Source organism: Emys orbicularis, chromosome 1, assembly GCF_028017835.1.
Source record: "Emys orbicularis isolate rEmyOrb1 chromosome 1, rEmyOrb1.hap1, whole genome shotgun sequence".
In the NCBI taxonomy this organism is placed as follows: Eukaryota; Metazoa; Chordata; order Testudines; family Emydidae; genus Emys; species Emys orbicularis.
Window position 1 is genome coordinate 362,892,104 of NC_088683.1, and position 21,655 is coordinate 362,913,758.

The 21,655-nt window shown below is 55.7% G+C and overlaps 1 protein-coding gene across 1 annotated transcript; it reads left to right on the forward strand.

The window, feature by feature from the left end:
* The first annotated feature begins 10,593 nt into the window (after positions 1–10,593).
* LOC135890336 (folate receptor alpha-like) lies at positions 10,594–21,137 on the forward strand. The gene is made up of 5 exons (XM_065417707.1): positions 10,594–10,605; positions 15,403–15,540; positions 18,177–18,365; positions 19,160–19,295; positions 20,863–21,137. Exons 1-5 carry the CDS (start codon positions 10,594–10,596, stop codon positions 21,135–21,137), a joined length of 750 nt encoding a protein of 249 aa, XP_065273779.1.
* Positions 21,138–21,655: the final 518 nt, after the last annotated feature.

Below are 21,655 nucleotides of genomic sequence, written 5' to 3' on the forward strand. Positions count from 1 at the left end.
CCAGCGCAGAGGGGATCCCCTAGCTCCCAGCGCAGAGGGGATCCCTGGGCAAGAGCATCCGGGCTGGGCTGCTACTGCAACTGGTGCTTTGCAGAGAGCCATGAGAGAGAGACCACAAAGCCTCCTGTTCTGCTGGCAGCTTTTACCCGCTAAACATCCCACCTAGGCACATGGGCAGCAAGTTCTAGGGGCCCATGGTGCCTGGGCACCAGGACTATTCCTGGCCCGGAGCCCGGCTCCAGCCATGTCTGAGGCTGGGTCTCTATCAGCCCTGCCTTCTGTCCCTGGACATTCCCCCCGCATGTCCCCTGGGCAATTTAATACTGCCCCCCCACTCACCACTGGCAATGCAGGGGAGCGGAGCAGCTTCCTGCCTGCTCACGCCAAGTGGCTGCAGGCCTCTGGGCACAGGGGTGAGGGTCTGTGTCTACACACGCGGTTCCTGCCCCAAGCACCCCTGCAGCCAATAGGAAGCTGCGGGGGCAGTGCCTGGGGGTAGCAGCACATGGAGGCCCCCTGGCCCACCCTGCCTAGGAGCCCCAGGTAAGTGTCACACCCCCCCACCCAGAGCCTGCACCCCAATCTCCAGCCCAGGGCCTGCACCCCAGATCTCCTCCCCCCACCCAAACTCCCTCCCAGAGCCTTAGGCAGGTGCAGACTCTGGGCACCACCATAATGTATACAAACTTGCTGTCCCTGCATGAGAGAGAGACCACAAAGCCTCCTGCTCTACAGCAGCTTTTACCCTCTAAACAGCCCACCTAGGCCCCAGTGGGGCAGGCACTTCCCCAAACCCTGACCCCAGCTTGACTAGTTTACCTAGGGTTACCATCCGTCCGTATTTCCCCAGACACGGCCGGCTTTTTTGTCTTTAAATAGCCGTCCAGGAGGAATTGGTAATAAGGTTAAAAGGTCTGGGATTTTTCCCCTTCCCCTCCCTTCCATGCAGAGTGCAGCGTGGCTGATAGGAGCGGCTCAATCAGGCCCAGCCGCCCAATTGGCCACCAGCAGCCAGAGCGCCCCCCCCCCCCCCCGCTCCCCCCTGCTGCCTCATCACTCTACATGGGGCAGCCCTGCAGCATTTTGCCTCCATGTGGAGCCAGCATCTGACCGGCATGGGCATGGTAAGGGGAGTCCTGGGGGGCAGTCAGGGAGCAGGGGGAGGGATGGATGGGTCGGGAGTTCTGGGGCGGGGGCCCTGTCAGGGGCAGGGGTGTGGAGAGGGATCGGAGCAGTCGGGACAGGGAGCAGGGTTGGATGGGTCAGGTGTTCTGGGGGGGTCTGTCAGGGGGGTGGGGGTGTGGAGAGGGGTCGAGGCAGGCAGGGAGCAGAGGGGGTTGGATGGGTCAGGAGTTCTGGGGGTCCTGTCAGGGGGCGGGGAGCAGTTAGATAGGGCATATGAGTCCCAGGGGTCTGTCTGGGGGTGGGGGTGTGAATATGGGGTGGGGTGTGGATAAGGGTCAGGGCAGTCAGAGGACAGGTAGGGTCCTAGGGGGTCAGTTAGGGTGGGGGGGTTCTCAGGAGGGGGCAATCAGGGGACAAGAAGCAGGGGGGTTGGGGGTTCTGAGGGGGGCAGTCAGGGGGTGGGAAATGGGAGGGAGTGGATGGGGCAGGGGCAGGGCTAGAGCAGGGCTCCCCTGTGTCCTCTTTTGTGATTGTGGAAATATGGTAACCCTAGTTTACCTTGCAAGGGGCTCTGAGCAGAGCTCCAATGTCTTGCCTCCATGTGCTGGTTTCCAAGCTAGCTATGAGCTCCCCTCCACCCTACAGCCACCCATAGGTGCATTCATGCCACACCCTTTGTATTAGAGAATGATACAGAGCCAGACACTAGCTACTGGTTGCCTCATCTGAGCCTTAGCCAGAGAGTCAGCAGTGTCCACTGAGCTTGATCCTGGCCAGCCAACTCTACTAACCCCACCAGTGGGCTTCCGTGCATGAACCATAGCGTGAGATTAGACTCCTTGATAGCTGTGCGTTCTTCCAACAGGGCATTTGAGGAGGCTAGGTCACAGACAGCCCTATCTGGTTACTTCCAGTCAGCTGGGGCAGGGTGACTAGACTGGCCAATTCCAGGCAGCCCAAGGTTGTGCTAGTGTGTATCACAGGCTGCAAGAGTAGACTCCCAGCCCACCAACACCTAGTCTCAGGAGATTGACAATCAGTTATTCCTGTTCATTTCAAGGAATTGGACTCTCCACCCCTCCCCCCAGACATGGGGCTTTTACAGGCCTTAGTAAAAGGCCTGGTGCTAGCTTCCAATTTCTATTCATTTATCACAGATCCTCCCTCATTCCCTCTTGTTCAATCTCTTGCCCCCCCCCCAAACATTGGACCAAGTGGTTTCCTCCACCTTCTAGTATTATCCTGTAAACACAGATATAAGGTTCCACTTCTGCAGTTTTTATATAAGCAGATCTCCCCAACGCACTACCTGTGCACCCAGCCCAGGAACAAGACATACATGGGTCACAGCCTAGTGTTAGAAAGCAAGTCATACCCCTCTAGAAGCAAACAGCAGTTACAAACCTAATCACATTGATACCTGGACACCAGCCAGCCCACATCACAATAGAAAAACATGAACTACTCATACCTTGCTGGGGGACAAGCCCTTCACCACTACTTCAAGCAAGTGCTCACCACAGCAGACAGGCTTCTGGTGTCAGCTTTAATAGTCAAGTCCTTTAACCACAGGTGTTAACCCCTCCACACAACCGGGTTAATGAGGCTTCATTGTAACCAGGGCTCGTTATCTGTAAATTAGCAGTTTTGCTAACAGCCAAAGAGCTCTGTGTGTTTGCTGGAGGGCAGCTTAGTCCCATGTTAAGAAGACAATCAAGCATTTCATCTCAAAGGTGAGATGTCTGACCAAGCCCTGGCCAAGGATTAGAACATCAGTCCCACCTGCTGGGCAGTCTTTGTCATAGACTTTTTTCCTTTGCTCTGTAAATTGCGACAGATAAAGGAGCCAGAGAATGCCAAGATTCAGCTGTCTAATCAGCTGGGGCCTCTATTCTAGCTTGTGTCTGCCATGACCTGGTCAGCCCCAAAGGAGACCAGAGGGTCTTGCTCCGGAGAGGTGCTGGGCTTCGAAGTCCATGAGAGTTGCCGGCGCTCAGCACCGTTCACGTTCATTCCCCACATTTGTAGCCCCTGTGGCTGCATCTAAACTCCTGGTTTTCTGCCCCCTCTCCCACAGGGGCAGCTCCAAAGAGCCCATGGCTGATGTCTAGGTCTAGGTGACAAGGGGGTGTAAGCTCCCACTGAAAGAACAGTGCTCATGTAGGCCAGGCCCATCAGTCGTGTTTCAAGGGGGGGTGGTCTTGGGAAGGATGGGAATCAAGATAGGTGGGCCCGGATCCTCAGAGGGACTTAAGCATTGCAACACCTAACTTGTAGGTGCCTTGAAAGTCCCTGCTATCCGCACGCCCTGTGTTAGACGTCTAGGCCAGGGGTTCTCACAAGACATTTTTTGGAGGCCTCAGAGTGCGGCCACCAGCTCTTGCTGGGGGCCACTTTGACAATTTGTCCTAAAATACTGAATTAACTTTAGGAAAAACTCACACCAGTTGCCTTTTCCTCCAGCTTTGTGTCTCCAGAGAGGGGCAGGGCCCAACCCCTTCTGGCGCCCCCGGGGGAGGGGCTGCTGCTTTGCCAGCCCCCCCCCCCCCCAAATCACAACACGAAAAGCCCCTGGTGGCTGCATTCAGTCATGATCCACGGCGGATTAACGCATGGGACAATGGGGCCTGTGCCCAGGGACCCCGGCCAATTTGGGGGCGCACGCAGGAGTGCTGGCATTCTGACTCCATCCCCTGCTCCTCCTGTCCCCCACCCCCGCCTCTCGGCCCTGTCCTCCTCTTCCCCTTGACGCCCTGGCCACAGTCAGGCTGGAAGACACGGCTGTGGTAGGGAGAGTGTATCCCCCCCGTCCTCCCAATGCAGAGATAGGTAGGGTGACCAGATGTCCCGATTTTATAGGGACAATCCCAATCGTTGGGTCTTTTTCTTATATAGGCTCCTATTACCCCCCACCCCCATCCCGATTTTTCACACTTGCTGTCTGGTCACCCTAGACATAGGCGAGCTGCTCGCCCGAGCCCCATGTACAGCTGGCCTGAGCCCGCTCTCCCTGCCCCCCCGCCTCCCTTTGTGGAGCTGGCCCGAGCCCCCCCTTCCCCCTGTCCCTCCTCTGCGCGGAGCTGGCCTGAGCCCCCTCTCCCTTCCCCCGCCCCCCCCCAATGCGAAACTGGCCTGAGCCCCCTCTCCCTTCCCCCGCCCCCCCCAATGCGAAACTGGCCTGAGCCCCCTCTCCCTTCCCCCCCCCCCAATGCGAAACTGGCCAGAGCCCCCTCTCCCTTCCCCTGCCCCCCCCAATGCGAAACTGGCCTGAGCCCCCCTCCCTTCCCCCGCCCCCCCCAATGCGAAACTGGCCTGAGCCCCCTCTCCCTTCCCCCGCCCCCCCAATGCGGAGCTGGCCTGAGCCCCCTCTCCCTTCCCCCGCCCCCCCCAATGCGAAACTGGCCTGAGCCCCCTCTCCCTTCCCCCGCCCCCCCCAATGCGAAACTGGCCTGAGCCCCCTCTCCCTTCCCCCGCCCCCCCCAATGCGAAACTGGCCTGAGCCCCCCTCCCTTCCCCCGCCCCCCCCAATGCGAAACTGGCCAGAGCCCCCTCTCCCTTCCCTCCGCCCCCTCCCCATGCAGAGCTGGCCTGAGCCCCCTTTCCCTTCCCCCTGCCCACCACACGTGGAGCTGGCTCAAGCCCCCTCTCTCTTCCCCCCAACCCCCCCACGGAGCTGGCCTAGGAAAAGGAAATGAGCGAGTTATTTACAAAGTTAAAGCAGGTAACAGAGACACACCAATGAGTTACAGTCTTAGGTCCCAAAAAGTACTAGAAGTGTCTATAATAAGCCAGCGCTGTCTGCCTTTAGGGCTAACCCAAGCTGAACAGTCGGGGGTGCCTTGCTCATGCTTAGAAGTCTTGCCCTCTCCCTGAAGTCCAAGTGTAACCCACACACCTCCAGGGTGTGGTGCTCTGTCCCATCTAGTTGCACCGAGACCACTTAGGCCTGGTCTACACTATGACTTTAATTCGGATTTAGCAGCGTTAATTCGAATTAACCCTGCACCTGTCCACACAGCGGAGCCATTTATTTCGAAATAAAGGGCTCTTAAAATCGATTTCTGTACTCCACCCCGACGAGCGGAGTAGCGCCAAAATCGATTTTGTCAATTCGAATTAGGGTTAGTGTGGCCGCAATTCGATGGTATTGGCCTCCGGGAGCTGTCCCAGAGTGCACCATTGTGACCGCTCTGGACAGCAATCTGAACTCGCATGCACTGGCCAGGTAGACAGGAAAAGCCCCAGGAAAATTTGAATTTCATTTCCTGTTTGCCCAGCGTGGAGAGCACAGGTGACCACAGACACCACAGATACCTCAGCTCATCAGCACAGGTAACCATGCAGGCTGATAATCGAAAAAGAGCACCAGCATGGACCGCACGGGAGGTACTGGATCTGATCGCTATATGGGGAGAGGATTCAGTGCTAGCAGAACTTCGTTCGAAAAGACGAAATGCCAAAACTTTTGAAAAAATCTCCAAGGGCATGATGGAGAGAGGCCACAATAGGGACTCAGATCAGTGCCGCGTGAAAGTCAAGGAGCTCAGACAAGCCTATCAAAAAACAAAGGAGGCAAACGGTCGCTCCGGGTCAGAGCCGCGGACATGCCGCTTCTACGCCGAGCTGCATGCAATTCTAGGGGGGGCCACCACCACTACCCCACCTGTGACCGTGGATTCCGGGTCGGGGATAGTCTCATCAGCTACACCTGAGGATTCTGTGGATGGGGAAGAGGAGGAGGAGGAGGAGGAGGACGAGCTTGCAGAGAGCACCCAGCACTCCGTTCTCCCCAACAGCCAGGATCTTTTTCTCAGCCTGACTGAAGTACCCTCCCAAGCCTCCCAAGCCAGTAGCCAAGACCATGACCCCATGGAAGGGACCTCAGGTGAGTTTACCTTTTAAAATATAAAACATGGTTTAAAAGCAAGCGTTTTTTAATGATTAATTTGCCCTGAGGACTTGGGATGCATTCGCGGCCAGTACAGCTACTGGAAAAGTCTGTTAACGTGTCTGGGGATGGAGCGGAAATCCTCCAGGGACATCTCCATGAAGCTCTCCTGGAGGTACTCCAAAAGCCTTGCCACAAGGTTTCTGGGCAGTGCAGCCTTATTCCGTCCTCCATGGTAGGACACTTGACCACGCCATGCTTGCAGCAAGTAATCTGGTATCATTGCCTGACAAAGCCTGGCAGCGTATGGTCCCGGTGTTTGCTGGCATTCAAGCAATATCCGTTCTTTATCTTACTGTGTAATCCTCAGGAGAGTGATATCGCTCATGGTAACCTGGTTGAAATACGGGAACTTAATTAAGGGGACAGAGGTGGCCGTTCCTACTGGGCTGTTTGCCTGTGGCTGAAAAGAAAATCTTCCCTGCAGTTAGCCAAGCACAGGGGGCGGGGAATTGGCCCTGAGCTTTTCGCGTTTGGCTAGCAGGGATCTTCCCTGTTACCAGCCACGCGGTCGGGGGAGGGGTACATTGATCATCCCAGGGAATTCATGGCAGGAGGGGGGGGGCGGGGGGGTTAGTTTGGTTTCTGCAGGGATCTTCCCTGATACCTGCCACGCGGTGGGGGGAGGGATAAAGCGATCATCCCAGAGAATTGGATGGTGGGGGGGTTAGTTTGTTTTCTGCTGCTGAAGGTTAACAGGAAAACCGCAGCAGTCAACAGGCTTTGCTTGGTATGTGGGAAAGGAGGGCGCAGAAGCCGAAAGACAATGGCTTACCATGGCTGCCTGCAAGCTGAATTCTGTTGCCCGGACCTGCGTCTGTGATCTCTAACACCAAAGCCACAGGCACTCAATATTAAGATGGAAAATGCGACCTTGTACTGAAATCACATGTGCTATGTAATGTGAATAGTGTTTTTCACCATGAAAGAATATAAGTATTGTTCTGTAAAATGTATCAGTTTAAAAACTTCTCTCCTTTCTTTCAACCCTCCCTCCAGCAGCTGCAAATTTTTCAAGCCTCCCTCCTCCGTCCTGAAGGCTATCTCAGATAAGGCGGCGTAGAAAGAGGACGCGAGACGACATGTTCACAGAAATAATGGAATCCACCCGCAATGAAAGAGCTCATTTGAATGAGTGGAAGGACACTGTATCTAAATTTAGGAAAGATGCCAGTGAACGTGAGGTCTTGAGGGACGCTCGAGATGAGAGGTGGCAGGCTGCAACGCTGGGGCTGCTGCGTGAGCAAACGGACATGCTCCGGCGTCTGGTGGAGCTTCAGGAACGGCAGCAGGATGACAGAGTGCCGCTGCAGCCGCTGTATAACCTCCCTCCCCCCTCACCATGTTCCATATCCCCCTCACCCAGACGTGTAAGAATGCGGGGGGGGAGGCTCCGTGCACCCTCCCACTCCACCCCAGTGGACAGCCCAACCAAAAGGCTGTCATTATATTGAATTTGTTCAGTGGCCTTTTACTTCCCTCCTATCCTCCTCCCAAACCTCACCCAGATTACCTTCTTGGTTCTCTCCCTATGTTTATAATCACTTAATAAAGAATACATGATTTTTAAACGATAGTGACTTTATTTCCTTTGAAAGAAAGCTGGGGGAAGGGGGAGGGTGGGTTGCTTACAGAGAATGAATGAGTCAATAAAGGGGGCTGGTTTTCATGAAGGGAGAAACAAACAGAAATTTCACACTGTAGCCTGGCCAGTCATGAAACTGGTTTTCAAAGCTTCTCTGATGCACAGCGCTTCCTGGTGTGTTCTTCTAATCGCCCTGGTGTCTGGCTGCGCGTAATCAGCAGCCAGGCAATTTGCTTCAGCCTCCCACCCTGCCATAAAGGTCTCCCCCTTACTTTCACAGAGATTGTGGAGCACACAGCAAGCAGAAATAACAATGGGGAGATTTCTTTGGCTGAGGTCAGAGCGAGTTAGTAGCGATCGCCAGCGACCTTTTAAACGGCCAAATGCACATTCTACCACCATTCGGCACTTGCTCAGCCTGTAGTTAAACAGCTCCTGACTCCTGTCCAGGCTGCCTGTGATGAGCCATGGCATTAAGGGGTAGGCTGGGTCTCCAAGAATAACTATTGGCATTTCAACATCCCCAACGGTCATTTTCTGGTCCGGGAAGTAAGTCCCTTGCTGCAGCCCTTTAAACAGAGTAGTGTTCCTGAAGACGCGAGCATCATGAACCCTTCCCGGCCAGCCCGCGTTGATGTTGGTGAAACGTCCCTTGTGATCTACAAGTGCTTGCAGCACCATTGAAAAGTACCCCTTGCGGTTTATGTACTGGGTACCCTGGTGCTCCGGTGCCAAGATAGGGATGTGGGTTCCATCTATCGCCCCACCACAGTTAGGGAATCCCATTGCAGCAAAGCCATCCACTATGACCTGCACATCTCCCAGAGTCACTAGCTTGTGTAGCAGCACCTCAGTGATTGCTTTGGCTACTTGCATCACAGCAGCCCCCACAGTAGATTTGCCCACTCCAAATTGATTCCCGACTGACCGGTAGCTGTCTGGCGTTGCAAGCTTCCACAGGGCTATTGCCACTCGCTTCTCAACTGTGAGGGCTGCTCTCATCCTGGTATTCTGGCGCTTCAGGGCAGGGGAAAGCAAGTCACAAAGTTCCATGAAAGTGCCCTTACGCATGCGAAAGTTCCGCAGCCACTGGGAATCGTCCCACACCTGCAACACTATGCGGTCCCACCAGTCTGTGCTTGTTTCCCGGGCCCAGAATCGGCGTTCCATGCCTATAACCTGCCGCATTAACAGCATGATCTCCAAAGCACCGGGTCCCGCGGTTCGATAGAATTCCATGTCTATTTCCTCATCACTCTCGTCGCCGCGCTGCTGTAGCCTGCTCCTCGCCGCCTGGTTTTCCAGGTTCTTGTTCAGCATAAACTGCACGATAAGGCGCGAGGTATTTACAATGTTCATGACTGCTGTCTTGAGCTGAGCGGGCTCCATGCTTGCCGTGGTATGGCGTCTACACTGTTCACCCAGGAAAAAGGCGCGAAACGGTTGTCTGCCGTTGCTTCCTGGAGTGGGGGGAGGATATACCCAGAACCACCCGCGACAATGTTTTTGGCCCCATCATGCATTGGGATCTCAACCCAGAATTCCAATGGGCGGAGGAGACTGTGGGAACTATGGGATAGCTATGGGATAGCTACCCACAGTGCAACGCTCCAGAAATCGACGCTAGCCCCGGTACATGGACGCACACCGCCGAATTAATGTGCTTAGTGTGGCCGCATACAATCGAATTTATACAATCTGTTTCCCAAATTCGAATTATATAAATTCGGATTAATCCCGTAGTGTAGACATACCCTTAGAGAGAGATTAGTGAGTCTGACCTGCAGCCTTAGCTAAGGGCCATATGGCTTTTAACTCATGCAGTAGAGCAAGCCTGCACAACATGCGGCCCGGGGGCCATATGCGGCCCGTGTGGGGTCACTGTGCGGCCCGCGGGGGGTGAGTAGGCAAGCAGTGGGTGAGGGAGAGGGGCTGAGGAGGCGGGCGGGCAGTGGCAAGGGGTGAGTAGGCAGGCGGGCAGTGGGGGGGGGCAGGTGAGCTGGCGGTGGGGGGGCTGAGGAGGCAAGCAGGCAGGCAGTGGCATGGGGTGAGTAGGCGAGCCGGGGGGCTGAGGAGGTGAGCAGGCGGGCAGTGGCGGGGGGGGGGGGGGGCAGGTGAGCTGAGGAGGCGAGTGGTGAGTCGGTGGCTGACCTGTTCTACTGATCTGGTCTGGCTCCCATCCTGTGGAGGTGCTTGCCTTCCACGCCTTCCTCATTCACACCTCATTCATTCAACAGGGCAATTGATTACAAAGTGGGGGGAAGATCTTATTCTACTTCTAGCAAAAAGACAGTTTTCTTTTACCTTAATGATACTACCTTAGGGGCCCGCTATAACATATTACCAAGGTTCAATACCGCTGTTTCGGTGGGGCGGCGCTAGGGAAGGAGGGTTTGTTTCCATGGGGTGGACAGCGCTGGGGCGGGGGTTGTTTCGGGGGGGCTGGGCGGCGCTGCAGGGGGGTGTTTTGGCAGCATTGGGGGGGGTGTTTCCGCGGGGCGGGGGCCGCTGGGGGTGTGTTGTGTTTCGGGGGGGGCTGGGCGGCGCTGGGGGGGGGGTTCGGCAGGGCCGGGGGGGTTCGGCCCTCAGCTGTTTTCTTTGGAGTAATATGGCCCTAGCCGCTTTACGAGTTGTGCAGGCCTGCGGTAGAGGCTCGGGCACTGAGCTCCAAAGGTCCCAGGTTCAATCCCACCCGCCGACGACCCGGGTCTGTCGGTGTTACACAAGCAGCGCGGGAACACGACAGATCCCGCCCGCCGACGACCGGGGTCTGTCAGTGTTACACAAGCAGCACGGGAATACAGATTCTTCTGGTCAGGGAGTTTTATTCCCTTCTCTCAGAGTTCAAACTGATTGGACAAGTGTTGGCGCCCGTCTCCTCTTTGGGGGGTGGGGGAGGGAAATCAACGAAGTCTTTGTCCTTTGATGTGTCACAATGGCTCATTTGGTTTCAGTGGGCCTTGTGCACAGGCCCAACACCGTCCATTAATCAATGCTGCTTTCCTGCTTGGTGAGTGACACAAACACGCAATGTAACTTTATCCCCTGGGTGGCAGATGTGATAAGTGAGATCAATCCAGGCAGCGTCCTACAAGCTTTTCATCAAGGCTAAACACATTCTTATCAACCTCACGTCTACTTCAACCCTGCCAACACACAGGTGAGCTGGGCGCGTTTCCAGCTGTGCATCTGTCAGCGGTCAGTGAGGCCTGGGGGCCTTGGCAGGAGCTACCACCTGGTCCATGCTGCCTTAGGCATTCCCCATTGCGCCAAGTCAGCCCTTCCAAAGGGTTCAAAGCAGCATCCAAAGAGCAGTGCAGAGAGAGGCTGGCATAGCATTGAGGAGACCTGGGTTCTAGTCCTGGGTCTGCCAGCTGACTGGGGGTGAATTATGGCACCTCCGTTTCCTGTCTTCCCTGCCCCAATTAGCCTGTAAACTCTTTGGAGCAGGGACTGTCTCTGACTATGGCCTTGGACTGCTGGGCCCTCAAGGCAATATAACACCCCTATCAATAACAGTTCATCCCACCCCAGACAGCTCCGGAGCAGAGGAGTCCAGCTCAGAGAGGCTGAGCGTTTTGGCCGAGGTGATGCAACAGGTCAAAGGCCGACTCAGGAAGTGAGCCCAGGGCCCAGCTCTGCAAAGGGACTGAGGTGCCTAAATCCCACTGTCAGGTGCCCTATCTCGTGCCTAAGTCCCAGCGGCATTCTCCAGCCAGGGGAAGCTACGCCTGGCCCGAGCCGCCAGCCATGCTCTGAACGCAGCTAGCCTCACACAGATTAACCAGGCTGGGGGCTGCGTTTTCCCAGGTACCGTTCAGCCCCGTGGTTAACCTGCCCCCCTGGGATGTGCAGAGCCCCCAGCTCATTTCTCCTCTCTGCCTGCTACGGCAAAGGGATTGGCAGAGAGGGGTTTCCCGCCCACCCCACTGGGCTGTGGGGTCACTCCTGAATACCAAGTGGAACAGCTTCACCAGGAGAGATCCCAGGAGCCCTGCCTCCAACCAGCCCAGAGCTCAGGGGTTTGGCCCTGCTCTGGAGAGAGAGGAGATGCCTTGGTAAGGCCTCTCTCATAGACTATCAGGGTTGGAAGGGACCTCAGGAGGTCATCTAGTCCAACCCCCTGCTCAAAGCAGGACCAATCCAGGGGGTTGGACTAGATACCTCCTGAGGTCCCTTCCAACCCTGATAGTCTATGAGAGAGGCCTTAACAAGGCATCTCCTCTCCTCAGCAGGCCAAGGGGGGAATCAAACCACAGCTTCCCAGGTCTGGGGTGAGCCGCCGCACGGGAAGGCAACTGCTTCCTCCTCCCCACCCCCCAGCTGTTTTGTGTGGCACTAGGCACTTCCCCTCCAGGAGAGGGGGGTCCCTGGCTGTGGATCCGGAGCCCAACTCGACACCTCGCTTAGACCCAGAGTGAGCCCCTGTCTCCATGCGAGGGGCAGGGCTGAGGACACAGCCTTCTCCTTGGAATCTCCCCTGGGCTCGCGCAGGCAGCTCCCCGCTCACCGCGTTGGCTTTTGTGGATTTGGGTTGGACATATTCCTGGAGGTTTCCACCCAGGGTCTAATCGTCCAGGACAGATTCATCTTTAATTCCTGGAGACTCCAGGGCAACCCCGGAGGGTTGACAACCTGATGTGGATCCCATCCACAGGCACCAGCCTATCTCTCCCCAGTCATTCCATAGGGAGTCTAGACCAGCATTTCTCAAATGCGGCCACCCCGGGGCTTTTCTTGTGGTGATTGGCGGGCAGCGACGGGGGGCGGGGGGGAGCAGCAGCCCCTCCCCCGGGGCTGCCAGCAGGTGGTGGGCCCTGCCCCCCTCTGGAAACACAGAAGTTGGAGGAGTGGGCAGCCGGTGAGTTCCCCACCTTCCCGGACATGGTGAGGCCGGGCTTCAACCATGGGGTTTCGGTCTCCTTCTCCGGGCCCCGTCCCCTGAGCGTGAGGCTTTCGGCTCCATTCCCCGGCCACACTCTGGCCCTGAGCTCACCACCTCCCCCATTACCCCTGGCTCCTGCTGCCTCCCCCAGCCGCCAATCGCCCCTGGCCCCCTCTGCCTCCCTACCCACCTCCCCATCCAGGCTTTAATTTGTCCCCGGGTTCGTCGGGGCTGAGTAAGTCTGCTGTGAAAAGTGACATTTGCATGTTTGCTAATATCACTTTTCACAGCAGACTTAGTAGCTAGCAAGTCTTTAAAACAAAAACAAAAAAAGCAAAAGAAACAACAAGAAAAAAGACAAGAACGTGAAAAGCGCCTGATTTCTATTCTGTTTAGGGCCAGTAAAGACTAGAGACAACTGTACGTTATCTTTATTATTGAGTCCGCAAAAAATAAATCCTATATAAATAAATGACAATGATTTGGACATGTATATGTGCAGATTTACTTGGTTTTCCTAAAGTTAATTCAGTATTTTAGGACAAATTGTCAAAGTGGCCCCCAGCAAGAGCTGGTGGCCGCACTCTGAGGCCTCCAAAAAATGTCTTGTGAGAACCCCTGGCCTAGACGTCTAACACAGGGCGTGCGGATAGCAGGGACTTTCAAGGCACCTACAAGTTAGGTGTTGCAATGCCTAAGTCCCTCTGAGGATCCGGGCCCACCTATCTTGATTCCCATCCTTCCCAAGACCACCCCCCCTTGAAACACGACTGATGGGCCTGGCCTACATGAGCATTGTTCTTTCAGTGGGAGCTTACACCCCCTTGTCACCTAGACCTAGACATCAGCCATGGGCTCTTTGGAGCTGCCCCTGTGGGAGAGGGGGCAGAAAACCAGGAGTTTAGATGCAGCCACAGGGGCTACAAATGTGGGGAATGAACGTGAACGGTGCTGAGCGCCGGCAACTCTCATGGACTTCAAAGCCCAGCACCTCTCCGGAGCAAGGCCCTCTGGTCTCCTTTGGGGCTGACCAGGTCATGGCAGACACAAGCTAGAATAGAGGCCCCAGCTGATTAGACAGCTGAATCTTGGCATTCTCTGGCTCCTTTATCTGCCGCAATTTACAGAGCAAAGGAAAAAAGTCTATGACAAAGACTGCCCAGCAGGTGGGACTGATGTTCTAATCCTTGGCCAGGGCTTGGTCAGACATCTCACCTTTGAGATGAAATGCTTGATTGTCTTCTTAACATGGGACTAAGCTGCCCTCCAGCAAACACACAGAGCTCTTTGGCTGTTAGCAAAACTGCTAATTTACAGGCAGGGCTGCCTGGGGGGGCAAGTGGGGCAATTTGCCCCGGGCCCCACAGGGGCCCCCATGAGAATATAGTATTCTATAATATTGCAACTTTTTTTTTATGGATGGGGCCCCCAAAATTGCTTTGCCCCAGGCCCCCAGAATCCTCTGGGCAGGCCAGTTTACAGGTAACAAGCACTGGTTACCATTAAGCCTCATTAACCCGGTTGTGTGGAGGGGTTAACACCTGTGGTTAAAGGACTTGACTATTAAAGCTGACACCAGAAGCTTGTCTGCTGTGGTAAGCACTTGCTTGAAGCAGTGGTGAAGGACCTTTTTCCAGCAAGGTATGGGCTAGTCATGTTTTTCTGTTGTGATGTGGGCTAGCTGGCGTCAATGTGATTAGCTTTGTAACTGCTGTTTGCTTCTAGAGGGGTGTGACTTACTTTCTAACACTAGGCTGTGACCCATGTAGGTCTTGTTCCTGGGCTGGGGGCACAGGTAGTGCTTCAGGGGAGATCTGCTTCTATAAAAACTGTAGCAGTGGAACCTTATATTTGTGGTTTATAGGGTAATACTAGAAGATGGAGGAAACCACTTGGTCTAATATGGGGGGGGGAGAAGAGATTTAACAAGAGGGAATAAGTGATAATCAAATAGTACAAGGCCTTGTACTAACTTCCAATTTCTAATGCCTGTAAAAGCCCCATGTCGGGGTGGAGAGCCCAGTGACCTGAAATGAACAGGAATAACTCTGATTGTCAGTCTTCTGAGACTAGGTGTTAGTGGGCTGGGAGTCTACTCTTGCAGCCTGTGATACACACTAGCACAACCTTGGGCTGCCTGGAACTGGCCAGTCGGTCCACCCTGCCCCAGCTGACTGGAAGTAACCAGACAGGGCTGGCTGTGACCTAGCCTCCTCAAACGCCCTGTTGGAGGACCACAGAGCTAACAAAGGGGGGGGGGAGGAATACAACCCAATGGGTCTCATCTCATGCTATGGTTCCAGCACGGAAGCCTGCTGGTGGGGTTAGTGGTGTTGGCTGGCCAGGGTCAAGCTCAGTGGCCATTGCTGACTCTCTGGATAAAGCTCAGATGAGGCAACCAGTGTCTGGCTCTGTATCATTGGCTAATACAAAGGGTGTGGCATGCATGCACCCATGGGTGGCTGTAGGGTGGAGGGGAGCTCCTAGCTAGGGTGGAAACTAGCCCACTCTGAGGCGAGACATTGGGAGCTCTGCTCAGAGCCCCTTGCAAGGCAAAGCAGTCACCCTGAGGTCAGGGTTTGGGGAAGTGCCTGCCCCAGGTTGCCTAGGTGGGCTGGTTAGAGGGTAAAAGCTCCCGTAGAGCAGGAGGCTTTGTGGTCTCTCTCTCCTGGGTCTCCGCAGAGCACCAGTCGCGGTAGCAGGCCAGCACAGATGCTCTTGGCTGGGGATCCCCTTTGTGAACTCGGAGCTATGCCCCTGTTTTGCCCATTCTAATGAAGGCAGCCAGGCCACATCTCGGCAGCTGCACTAACACGTCTTCTCTTCCACCCTACCCCCCCTCGCTCCGGTCCCAGGGAGATGGCAGCGCGGTGGGCCGTGCTGGGGCTCTTGGCTGCCTGCGTGGCCAGTGCTGCGAAGGAATCTGTGCTGAACGTGTGCATGGACGCCAAGCACCACAAAACCAAGCCAGGCCCGGAGGGGGCGCTGCATGGCCAGGTACGGTCTTGTCCTACTAACACCTCAGTCCCATCCCTGACCACTTGGAGCTTTGGGTGAGGAGTAACTGAGTCACCTGGGCCTGCCGTCCCTTCCAGTGCAGGCTGGTTCCTTACACCGGGTTCTCTGGGGCCGTGGAGGACTGCAGTGCGGGGAGCTGGAGGTGTTGGCAACGCACCAAGAATTGGGGGTTTCTCTCACCTCCCTAGGAGGCTGAGGCAGGCAGGGTCATGATGCCAGCGTCCTTAGGCTGGCAATGAGACCAGCTCTCTGGCAGCAGCGAAGTAAGCCATACAAACCGGGCTACTTCATCCTTCTGAAAAGAGGCCTGTCCCTTGCTGGTGCCCTAGGGAAGGTCTCGGACTGGGGCAGAGGGCCGGGGAGCCAGGACTCCTGGGTTGCCGTCCTAGCTCTGCCACTGATTCTGTGGGCGGACTTGGCTATGTCCCTGTTAATTTCACTAGAATAAACTGGCCCAAGTAGCAAAGGTGTTAACACAGGTACTGGAATTAGGGGTGCAGGGCTGGTTCTGCAGCACCCCCTGGCTTGAAGTGGTTTCCATCATATACAGGCACAAGTAGCCAAGGTGTTAATCTCACCCTGTCACTGTCTAGTTCAGTGTTTTGAATGTGGGTTGGGGTTCTGAGTACAAACACCTCAGCCTGCTTAGGACCATGGCGACGGCCACCATTACAGATAGCCATCTCTCTTTGTTAAAGATTGGGGGGGGGGGGGAGGACAGCTGGAGCATTTGAAAGAGGGTTGCCACATTTCTAACATCTGATAACTGAGCCCCCCCCCCCCCCCCCCCCCCCGCCAATCAAAGAAAACAGACATCAGGGCTTGTCCAGGTGCCATTTCACACCTAAGCCGAAACCTGCACTGTCTGGATGAAAACTGGATGGGTGGCAAACCTAACTTGAAACACCGTGTTGAGTAAGGCTGTAACTTTGACAACATTCCTTGTTCCCATTCCCTTTTCGCTGTAGAGTTTGTCGAAAGCAGGCAGGCCTGTCAACAGTGGGGGGGTGAATGGGGGAGATTGTACAGGGCCCTGGGTGACTTAAAAGGACCCAGGGACCCCCGGCAGCGCAGTGGAGTGAAGGCAGGCTTCCTGCCCAGCCTTGTTCCATGCTGCTCCTGGAAGCGGCCATTCCGTCCCTGCGGCCCCTGGGAGGGGGTCTCCACATACTGCCCCTGCCCTGAGTGCCAACTCCACAGCTCCCATTGGCTGGGAACTGCAGCTAATGGGAGCTGCAGGGTGGTGCCTGTGTGTAGCAGTGTGCAGAGACCCCTGCACCCCCCGCCTACCCCCACACATGCAGCTGTCTGGCAGTTAGGAGATGGTGGTAACAGTTTTATGGGGAAAGAGGTATTATTAGAAATAATCTGGCGCTGTTAAGTCTGAGCCCACTTCCTAGAAGACAAAACCAGACCAACACCTACAGGGGCAGAAAAAAGACCAGAGAAGATCGGCTATGCAGCTTCTGCGTCTGGTGCTGCCTATCCTCTCTGCAACCTCACTGCTGGAGAAACAGCCCCAGCACATGGTCTGATCAGCTACTCCAAACCCTGGCAAATCTGCATCTGAACCAGGTGCTGCCTTTCTGGTCACAGACTCCCAGCAGTGCTGCAGGATCCAGGCTTGGTGGGAAAAGCCAGACTCTTATTAAACAGAAGGCACATGGGAGGGGGGCGGGGTAGGAAAGCAGACTGAAGGTGAGGGAGGAAAATGATGTGGTGGGGAGTGGAGCAGGTGACGGCAGGAACCAAGTCTCTCATTCCCTTCGGTGGCCAGGACTGAACTGGAGCCAGTGAACGTGGCGATGTCAGGTGGGTTTCGCTGTCTAGCCCAGGCTGGTAAGAGCATCTCCTGGGATCAGGATGAGGAAGGTGTCCCAGTGGATTGCAGGAGATGGTGGGGGAGGCAGCCATGTCCGTCCTTTCCTTCCCCCCCCCCTCTCCCAGCCAGCAGTCGGTCTGATCTTCCTCCCAAAGTCCTTGCATGGTCTGCCTTTTTTCTCTAGACCAAAAGGAGTGCTGGGCTTTTTGACACCTCCCCCCACCCCCCACCCCCCCAAAAGGAGTGCTGGGCCAGTGTAGCCCATCCCCTCACTTTGCTCACCAGTTACATGTGTTCTCAATGAACTAATTCAGTTCAGATTTCTCGTCCCATGTTTCTTAACTCCAGGCTCATGTTGAAGTGGTGCCTTGTCACTAGGAGGCTTTTTCATTTGGATGAATTCAGTCTGTCTCCTCTTCGCACCTTCCCCGCCCCCCCATCCCCACTTACCCAGCATCCCACAGAGGAGATCACAATTGGGGGAGGGGGATAGATCTGGAGGCCCTAATCAAACATCATTTATCAGCTCGGTGGCTGCCCCTCCTGCCCCCAGTCTGTAGCTTCCCCACTTCACAGCATTTTGTAGTCTTACAGATCTCAAGCACTCTGCAAAAAAGCATCTCTGCCCTTCAATCCCTGGTCCTTAGCCATGGCCCTACCAGTGCTCTGATACCAGAGCAATCCCACTAGGCACCACTGGATGCTGGTGATGCGGTTGCATCCACAGCATCCTCTCTGCCCCCCGGCGAGCTGCCGGAGTCCCCTGCGTACCCATCTCTTGCTGTGTTCGCAGTGTGCCCCGTGGAAAGACCACGCCTGCTGCACGGCCGAGACCAGCACGGGGGCTCACCAGGACCAGTCCTACCTGTACAACTTCAACTGGAACCACTGCGGGGTGATGCCAGAGAAGTGCAAGCAGCACTTCATCCAGGACACGTGTCTGTACGAGTGCTCGCCCAACCTGGGGCCCTGGATCGACCAGGTCAGGGGGCGTTGGGGCTGGGCACTGGGGGTGGGAGAGAAGGCTGGCTTAGTGCATGTGCTCACGGCTCCCTCTAGTGGCAGGTCCTAACAGTTCACTCTCTCAAGCACCACACGGAGTTGCTCCTTCAGCTTGAGCAGTCCGGGCTTGTGCTTTCTGTGCCGAAGGCCCCAGGTTCAATTCTCCACTGGCAGCTAGTGTCCCCGTATCCAGCCAGGGCCCATTGCATGTGGGCAGGACAATCCCCGCAAAGTGTCCTGAGGTTGGGAGGCTGCACTGAAGAACTTTATCTTCCCTCCCCAGGCAGTGACCCTGGGGCCCTGCCATCCCCCCCTGCTGTCTAGGACTCCAGAGAGCCTGGCCCCAATGCTGAGCTCTGGGGAATGCCCCCAGCTTGGCTGGTCTGTCGGTGGGACTGACGCTGCATCTGTCCTGGGGTGCGGTGGGTTCATGCAGCGTGTTTGCTGGGGAGGCAACAGCTAAGATCACGGATGCTGCTCCTGAGCAGGGCTTTGCAATAAATCCAGGATCTGTTCCCCGGACACGGAGCTGGCCTGCCCATCGCCTGGGTGGGCTGTGTGGGACGCCTGTTGGGCTGGGGATGCTGCTGCTCAGGAACTCCCTTCCCCTGGGCCTAGTCTGCTGAGACCTGCACTGGCTCCATTCAGTGGAGCTAGAGCGGGGGTGGGGGAGAGCATGTCTCTGACCCCTGGTTGCTGGGGAGGCTGAGGTTGCCCCTCGGAGGGGGGAGCCCCGAGCTGCCCCCTGATGCTCACAGCCCTGTGTCCCACCAGGTGGATAATAGCTGGCGCCGGGAGAGGATCCTCAACGTGCCGCTGTGCAAGGAGGACTGTGACCTGTGGTGGGAGGCCTGCAAGGACGCGGTCACCTGCAGAGAGAACTGGCACAAGGGCTGGAACTGGACCACAGGTCAGTGAGCTGCTGAGAGCAAACCCACCCCACTCTGGGCTGCCGGGTGGAGCCAGGCTGCTGCAGGATGGGGGGAGGAAAGGGGAGGGGTCAGACCTTGCTGTACAGGTTCAGGGATGGTTTGGAGGCCCAGGAGATGGAGGAGGGGCTCCCGCCTCTCCCTGCCCCTTGACTGTAGAGGGTGGCCACTGTCTGACAATGGTTCGCAGCTCTCAAATGTGCAGGAGGCCAAATGAGCAAACCAAGCCAAATGTCTGGTCACAACCAATCCTGCACCTTGGCAGGGGGTCAGACTGGATCACCCTAGTGGTTCCTTCTAAAGACCCCGGTGCAATACAATCTGGCTTTGCAGGAGTGGGTAGAAATGTCACTGTTCTTGTTTTATGCAACATGTCCACCTTAGCAGAAGGTGTGTGGAGGAATCGTGGGGTTAAACCAGTGGTTGTCAAACAGGGGTACATGTACTCCTCGGGGCATGCAGAGGTCATCTTGGGGGTACATCAACTCATCTAGTTTTACAACAGGCTACATAAAAAGCACTAGTGAAGTTGGTATAAACTAAAACTTCAGACCATGACTTGTTTATACTGGTCTATTGTACTTGCCTTTCAGTGTATAGTATAGATTTATATTCCAATTGATTTTTATAATTGTTTGGTAAAAATGAGTCAGCAGTCTTTACGTGTGCTGTGACACTTGTGTATTTATCTGATTTGGTAAGCAAGCACTTTTTTAAGTGAAATGAAATTTACATGAAGCAAATCAGACTCTCCAGATGACTGTACCCCTGTCAGAAGGTTGAGAGCCACTGATTTTAAACTAACGCCACGTCCAGCGTGGCTTTACAAGTTACTAAACTCTCCACACATGGCTAAGCCCCAACCCACCAGTTTGTAACTCTTCCTTGCCTTGGTGTCTGTTCTGTTAGTCTCTTGCACACTGGGTTCTATCCCAGTGGCTCATGAAGCTACCTGTACTGGGACCTAGCTTGGATAGATTTTTGCCTTTGACAAGCTCTCAATTAGCTAGTGCCAAGGCTGAAGGCAGCTCTGCAAAGTGTTGGGCTCCTGTATTGGCTAGCACTGATCTTCCATAGATTCACGGTGTGACCTTAATTTAGTCTCTGTGCCTCAGTTTCCCATGTGTGTACTGGGGAGAAGAGCACTGCTCTACCTCAGAAGTTCATGAGGAAAATTATGCTATAGACCCTGGGGTGATGGAGGGCCTAGAAGGATCAAGGTGCATTGGCAGAGCTTGGGGGGCGGGGGGGGGAACCCAGCTGGGCTCCCCTGGGTGGCGGGTTCCTCTCTCTTACTAGCCTCCATCTGTCTCTCTCCAGCCCATCAGGGTGCCAGCCAGGGATAAATCCAGGAGGTGAGTGACGTGGCTACAAGCCCGTGAACTTCACCTCACAGGGAAGGAGTTTCTCCCACAAGCCAGCTGGGCCGTTGCCAGCTCAGCCAGTAGCCTGGGACCGGCGGATGCCTAGCAGCCGGAGATGGGGAAGGCTGGCTAGATGGAGACCAGCCACAGCTTGCTCACTGCTGCCCTCTCTCTCCCTCCCCAGGGACCAACCGATGCCCCCGCGGCTCCACGTGCCAGTTGTTCAAATACGTCTTCCCCCGGCCGGCGGACCTGTGCGAGAAGATCTGGTCCAACTCCTACAAATACACCACGGAACACCAGGGCAGCGGGCGCTGCATCCAGATGTGGTTCGACCCTGTAAACGGGAACCCCAACGTGGCCGTGGCCAAGTACTACGCCCAGAATGGGAGAGATGCCTCTCCTGCGCCGCGGGCTGTCCTGCTGCTGCTGCCGGCTGCACTCCTGTCCCTGCTCTGAGCATCCAGAAGCCTCTGGCAGCCCCACTGGTTTATACAGGAACTATTTCTGCTCGGGGCACAGGGTGTGTTTGCCCTGCAGCCCTGTTTTGGGCTCTGGCCAGCAGATTCCAGATTCTGTCTGGCTACTGCTAACCCTGACCCAACACGATAGAACCAGACTAGTCCCCCCTTCCCCCCCCACCTGTGACTGTCCCTCTGTGATCTTATTGTCTGTGTTCTCCTGCCACACTCCTCAATCCCAGTGAGCTCTGGGGGGAGATCCCTCCATGTCCCTGGGGATCTGAGCTCTGTAACATGCAGTGACTCGCTGGCTGGGTGTATTTATTCTGTCAGGTTCCAGGGCAGGTCCCCTCTAGTTACGGTGCCCTCAGCTACCTCGCTTCCTTGTCTGATCCCTGCCATCCTGCGCTCCCTGGAAATACAGGTGTCCCCTCCCCTGGCTCACAGCCTGCCCTGGTGTCTCTGCTTCAGCAGATTAGACACTCACAGGGGGCTCCAGCCCCCCAAAACTACACC